Consider the following 6,873-nt stretch of genomic DNA (forward strand, 5'->3'; position numbering starts at 1 on the left):
GGGAGACTGATGAGTCTCTAGGCAATGAAGCCACTACAGAGAAGGCCCCAAGGGGTCGCACATCCAAGACAAGCAAGCCTGACAAGTCAGTTGACATGCTTGCTGCCTTCAACACACGCATCCTTCGCTGTGAAGTGACTGTGGGGAGATGCGTGACCGAGTAGAAGAAATCCACTTGAATGTGGAAACAATTGAGAGCTCCATGGTGGAGCTAGAAGCCTGTTTAAATGGCATTATGAATGAGGTCCAAGACGTCCTTAATAGAACCCTCAAGGAAATCCTTGGAACAAAATCCCGACAATTTGGGAGCTCATCTTGATCCGACATCCAAGACCAGGTGGATGAGATGAGAGCTAAATGGATGGCCATGAAAGTAGCCATGGCCTCTCCTTCCGACATCCAGACTCAAGTGGATGAACTAAGAGGAGACATGTCGCTCCTCAAGAGATTAGTGGCCAACACTCCAAGCCCCTCCACAACACTGGCCCCTGCTCGTGTGAAGATTCGGGAGCCCACACCTTATGCCGGCTCCCGAGATGCTAGAGAACTTGACAACTTCTTGTGGCAAATGGAACAATATTTCCATGCCGCTGGCATTGATGATGACCTAACGCAAATTCGTACAGTGATCATGTATTTGACTGACATTGCTATGCTATGGTGGCGCAGGCGATGCCAAGACATTGAACGGGGTACATGCACCATTGAGACATGGGCTGATTTCAAACGAGAACTAAAGCGGCAATTCTACCCAGAGAACGTGGAGTACCTGGCGCAGAAGAAGTTGAAAGCACTCCAACATGGGGACTCACTCCACGATTATGTTAAAGAGTTTTCAGCCCTTACCTTGGAGATCACGGACATGTCCGACAAGGATCTACTATTCAACTTCATGGACGGACTGAAGCCTTGGGCCGAACTAGAACTCCAACGCCGCAATGTATAGGACCTCACCACGGCAATGGCAGTGGCAGAGCAACTCATTGAGACCAGCTTGTCAGATGAAGAAGCTCCTAAGCCAGAAAGCCCACGTTCCCCTAATTTGAGTGGGGAAGCAAGTCGCTCACGCTCTCCGTATGACAACTCCATCTTCAACAAGCTAGCAAGACAAGACTACGGGAAGAAGCCACAAGGAGAGCAAGGCCCTCAGCACCATTACAAGCCCAGAACCGCTGGGTCCCCAATTTCTTGCTTCCTTTGTGGGGGAAATCACTTGGTTCGCAACTGCCTAACCAAGAAGAAGATCAATGCTCTTTTCGCCAAGCTCAGTGATGACGAGCAAAGTGATGAGGAAAAGTCTGTGCAGGCGCCAAGAGTGGGCACCCTTCAACTCTTCAACGCCATGGGGAAGAAAGAGGCCAATCATGGAAGGCCAAAGAGAGCCCAAAGAGGGCTGAAGTATGTAGACATCCTCCTCAGCAGGAAGTCGACTCAAGCCCTTGTTGATACAGGGGCCTCCCACAACTTCATTTCAGTTGCCGAGGCCAAGTGACTCAAGCTGAACACTATGAAAGAGACTGGGTGATTGAATGCACGGCTCGTGGGGTTGACCTCCAAGTTGGGCCATGGACAAACAAGATTAATCTTTCAGTGGTACCCCTGGATGACTTCCAAGTTGTCTTGGGAATGAGCTTCATGAGACAAGCAGAAGCAGCACTCCTGCGTCACATCAACTCTTTGTGCATCTTGGACGAGCGCTCCCCTTGCATGGTACCGGTTGTGACTTCTACGAGGGATCATGGGAAGCAAGTTTCTGCACTACAACTTTTTCATGGAGAAGCCTTGTTCAACGCCAACATGAAGGAAGCAGAGAAGTACCCCACTCCACAAGCTGAAGAAGCCGCACTTTGAGCCAACAACTACATCAGTAGTATGAAACAGCATACCATCCAGTTGTCTACACCTCTCCAGCAATAGAGTTCGTGCGCGTCGACAACCATCAAGCAAAGCAGAAGACCCAAGGCCATGTCCAAGTTCAACATCGCCTACTACCACAACCACAGGGGAAAGCGAGTGCCACCCAAGCCGCCTAGGGACCACTTTCACACCATCCCTCAGACTGAATCATGTAGTAGCCTTGTGAGTCACCCTTGGAAAAAAATTCATGGGAACCAACACCCCAACAATCCAAACCATCATTTTGACCCTTACTTGGCCCAAACCTACCCTATAACCAAGTCGAATCAGCCATTAACATACCTTGAGGCCGCCAGGAAAGGACTTAGCCCTAGGAAACCCCAACAGAATAGGCCAACCCAACCATGCCACCAAACTATACACCTCGGCCTTGGACGACAGCAGGTTCGGGAGCAGCAAAAGAACCTTCCTTCCGCAATAGTGACTCTAAGGGACCAGTCGAAGCCGATCTCCAAGAACGTAGATCGAATTGAGTGGGGGAGAATGTCATGAGTGACTCCTTTGCCACGCCATCAAGCACCTTCCATGAGCCATCAGAGTGCCAACCGCGTGCCTTCAAGGTGTCAGCATGTGTGTCATGGGTGGGCTACGCATGCATTTTGTAAGGGGGGACCGCCAATGGCGTTATTATAAATACATAGTATGAATTTTCATTATTTTGATGTTTCTTAATGCCACTCCCCCAAAAGCTTAACGTACTCTTTGAGGGGAGGTAGGTAGTCGAGTGAGTTAATAAGCGTGTAAAGGTTAAGCACGAGATCCCGTCGACACTGTACTGTGTGTTTGTGCTTACCATTGATTAATGCAATACAAGTTACCTTTTGTGTAATCTGTGTGCATTTTTGTTGCCTTTTGTGTGTTGTTGCTTGCATTCGTAGGCTTTCTCAGCCCCTTCGAGCGCCGCATGGGACCTCGTTGATTAACCCCGTGATAACGTGTCACAATTCCACTGGAAGTCCAAATCTGCCCTCATCAATACCTTTTTTAATTTATTTATTATTCATAAAATATTTATAAGATATATCTCATATGAGATATATAATCGACTATATGAAACACTAATGTTGGTGTAAATTATTCTGACTTACATAATTTTTTATAATTTAAAATAATTATAGACTGTAGTATAATGTGAATTGATCATAATCACATAATATATTTTATAACCACCAGTTTTTCATTCGCACTATAAAGCACTCTTTATCTATTCGTAAGGCCAAGCGGTGGGTTAATTAGTTCAGCCGGCCATACTTTGGCCCAGCACAGGATACCCATTGCCTATCCCGTGTGCATCCCCTGCCCGTAACTCGTACGTGAAAAAACACTTTGAGCTCAGCTTAGCTCAACGGACTTCAAAAGAATATTACACATCGCGATTTCTTAACATACTAAAAGTCTAGAAGAAGTACTGAATCCTGATGCTGTGTGGAGTGAGCGGGACAGGGGAACTGGACAAGGCAAGTGGCAGCTTTTGATAAAATAGAGGAATCACGAAGGACACTGTTATTACTTACTACTACCATTTACCATTTATATTTGTAAAATAAGCATGATTAGAGGGGGGTAATTTTAGTCCAGCTGGACTAAAGGCTGGGGTTTGAGCTTTGTACTTGGTAGAGTGCGGCAGTGCGCAGGGTTGGAGTTGTGGCTGGGTAGGGTTGGGGTGGGGGCCCGTTCCAGATACCGTCGACTTCGGGTAGGACTGGCAAAAAACATGTACCCAGCCTGTAAACAGCTGGATGCCAACGAAATTGTAATTAATGAATGCTTTATCTCTTTCTTCCGTACAGCTTAGAGCGAGGGACGAATAGATAGACGAGAGATAGAGAGAGAGAAATTCTTGGTTTCTTTATTAATTTTCCAGCTGAAACCTGAAAGAGAGAGACTGGCCACAGATAACAGATTTGTGGGGAGAGTAGAGTTGGGTTGGGAAACAGCCGAAGACAAGTAAGTTGGTATAAGAGGAGATTGGTTTGGCGTACGTGCGCACTGCGCACCAGCTCAACTCACCATGGACGCACGTATCTCGATGGATTCTTCTCTACGGCCCAGCTATTCCAGCCTGTTGCAGCGCATGCAACTTCGCATCACTCCCCCCTTCCCTTAAAATCTACCCGCTCGTGTTCTCAATCTCTCTGATTTATTTTTTTAGATCAATCAACCACTCTTTCTACATTTTTTCTTATCCATTGAAGAGGTGAACATCTCTCGCCGGAAGGGCACATGGATCCTTGTCCTTTCGTGCGTCTCCTCGTCGGAAACCTAGCTCTTAAGATTCCGGTGGCTTCTAAACCCGCTCGTTCCGGTGTGCATCCTGTCTCATCTCCTTGTTTCTGCAAAGTCAAACTGAAGAACTTCCCCCAACAGACTGCTATCGTCCCCTTGATTCCGCCCGAGAACCAGTTCCCGGACGGTCAACAACCTCACACCCTAGCTGCGAATTTTCACTTGAGTAAAGCCGATCTAGAGAAGCTCGCCGGTAAGTCTATCTTCTCCGGGAAGCCTTGCTTGAAGATTGCGATCTACACTGGCCGGAGAGGGACGACGTGTGGTGTCAACTCTGGAAGACTCTTAGGGAGGGTTTCCGTGCCTTTGGATTTGGCGGGAACGGAGTCTAGGGCTTCTATTTTCCATAGTGGTTGGATTTCAGTTGGTAAAGATGCCAAGGGATCGTCCGTGCAGTTGCATTTGAATGTGAGAGCGGAGCCTGATCCTAGGTTCGTGTTTCAGTTTGACGGAGAGCCGGAGTGTAGTCCACAGGTCTTTCAGATCCAAGGGAACATCCGGCAGCCTGTCTTTACTTGCAAGTTCAGTTTCAGAAATTCCGGCGACCGGAATCAGTTGTCAAGGTTAGTCTTCCAATCGGTTACTTGGGGCCTTTTGCTTTCCTGCGATTTATTTCCTTTTTAACATTTCAGTTTTTATTTTACTTGAAAACTTCGGAAAATGCCGCCTATATACACATCGTATACTCTCTACTTCTCTACTGTAGATTTAGCATTCTCGTCAACGAAAAACCTGCTTAAGTTGTGTGGTAAAGCTATGTAGTAGGGTGAATTTTCTCTTTACCTTCAAAATGGTTACTACTTGCTATTTAGTAGGCGGGGCGTTTGGGTTGATTAAAAGTGAGAGTTGTAACTTCGACGTGTACGGCAGTGGTCTGCCTTTATAATTCTTTTCGAACAAGAAGCGTTTATTTTAAAAGAATTTCATTATTTTTCTTTTTGAACGTGCAAAGAGTTCAATTTTGTCGATTTTTATTAAGTCAAAACCATAAATTTTGTCGATTTTTATGGTATGATTTTTGTCAAACCACGAATTTCCCAAAAAAAAATTATTAATTAGTTCCGTGATTCTTCTTATAAACTTTTATTTTTAATTAAAAAACGCCGATTTATATTAACTCTTAGTCTGGTGCCAACAGATCACCAAGCAGTTCAAGAAGCTGGTTAAGGTCATTTGGAAGTGAGAGGGAACGGCCTGGGAGGGAGCGCAAGGGGTGGTCGGTAACGGTCCACGACCTATCTGGCTCTCCGGTGGCGGTCGCATCAATGGTAACCCCGTTCGTTGCTTCACCTGGTTCAGACCGAGTCAGCCGATCGAACCCGGGTGCTTGGCTTATTCTACGCCCGGGCGATGGAACTTGGAAGCCGTGGGGCCGGCTCGAGGCCTGGCGCGAGCGAGGCAGCAATGATGGGCTTGGCTACAGGTTCGAGGTCATGTCCGACACGAATGGTGGCATGAGTGCAGATGGCATCGTGCTTGCCGAGTCGACACTCGGCACTGGCAAAGGCGGCAAATTCGTGATCGACATGAGTGGGAGTGGAATGTCTACGCCGGCAAGTTCGAACTCGCCGGCGTGTAGCCCAAAGAGCAGTGGTGACTTTGGGTATGTGCTGTGGCCGTACTGCATGTACAGAGGGTTCGTGATGTCGTCAACGGTGGAGGGGGAAGGAAAGTGCAGTAAGCCGACAGTGGAGGTGAGTGTGCAGCACGTGAACTGCACGGAGGATGCAGCAGCTTTCGTGGCGCTGGCTGCTGCCATGGATCTGAGCATGGACGCTTGCAGGCTTTTTTCTCAGAGGCTAAGGAAGGAGTTAGTCCAACATCAAGACTTGCTGGGTTGATGATTCCGATTGTTTTGTCGTCATTTGATTTTTTTAATTTTTTTTTACCATTTTTCATTATTTCCTTGATTTTTAAGTGGTTTTGACAATAGGTTTTGTTTTCGTCACCGTGAGATAGAGATACTACTAACGGCAGCTTAGCTGGTTTTCTGTAAAAGCTGTACAGAGAGAGAGAGAATTAGATAAGGCAGTTTTTTTGTTTAATTATTTTTCTTGGAAGTTTGTTTAGGTGTCGTGACTGTGTGAATTTAATTGTTTTTTTGCGGTTGTAGTAAATAGCTGACTCAGCTCTAGAATTTGATAAGGTTTTTTGTCGTTGTCGAGCTGGCAAATGAAAAATTATTTTGATATGTTCTTCTGGCCTGTTTGTTTTGGTTGGAATCTGAGGTTGGGTCAGGGGTTAATGCAGTTGACAAACGTGGCATTGGGAGGTTATGAATATTATAAGTAAAAATTGCGTAAATGCATTACCATTTTTGGTGGGGGCGAGAGGTGGTTGGTTACTATTAGTGGTCCACTTCATGTCACTGTGAGGGTGAGGTGTATGGTAGACAATGATATGTTTGTAAAAAAAAGGATAAACGAGAAGTGGGTGATAGCTGTAAGCCTGGAATGCGCGCCTTGCCTTTCTTATTGATTGAAAAGAGGATTACCTAAATACCTACCAGGTCACTACTACCTTCCTGTCCTCCTCCATTCACAGCCATTATCCTCGTTGACGCAAAAACCAAAACGGCTATATTGCGATTAAAGCCGCTTGATCAGGTGCAGAGGAGACAGACTTGAGAGAAACACATGCGGAAAAGCAAAGCAATGGGTAACCTGGAAC

The 6,873-nt window shown here is 46.3% G+C and overlaps 2 protein-coding genes across 2 annotated transcripts; both read left to right on the forward strand.

The window, feature by feature from the left end:
• Positions 1 to 379: 379 nt before the first annotated feature.
• On the forward strand, positions 380 to 946 carry LOC148849992 (uncharacterized). Its single transcript, XM_088944125.1, has one exon. The coding sequence runs from the start codon at positions 380 to 382 to the stop codon at positions 944 to 946; it is 567 nt and encodes a 188-aa protein (XP_088800251.1).
• A 2,769-nt stretch (positions 947 to 3,715) lies between these two features.
• Positions 3,716 to 6,394, forward strand: LOC148849993 (uncharacterized). The gene is made up of 2 exons (XM_088944647.1): positions 3,716 to 4,766; positions 5,342 to 6,394. The coding sequence occupies exons 1-2, from the start codon at positions 4,141 to 4,143 to the stop codon at positions 6,042 to 6,044; spliced, it is 1,329 nt and encodes a 442-aa protein (XP_088800773.1). The 5' UTR covers positions 3,716 to 4,140; the 3' UTR covers positions 6,045 to 6,394.
• The last annotated feature ends 479 nt before the right edge of the window (positions 6,395 to 6,873 follow it).

This window comes from Nelumbo lutea, chromosome 5 (assembly GCF_056320005.1).
Source record: "Nelumbo lutea isolate HS-2025 chromosome 5, American lotus-T2T, whole genome shotgun sequence".
Lineage (NCBI taxonomy): Eukaryota > Viridiplantae > Streptophyta > Magnoliopsida > Proteales > Nelumbonaceae > Nelumbo > Nelumbo lutea.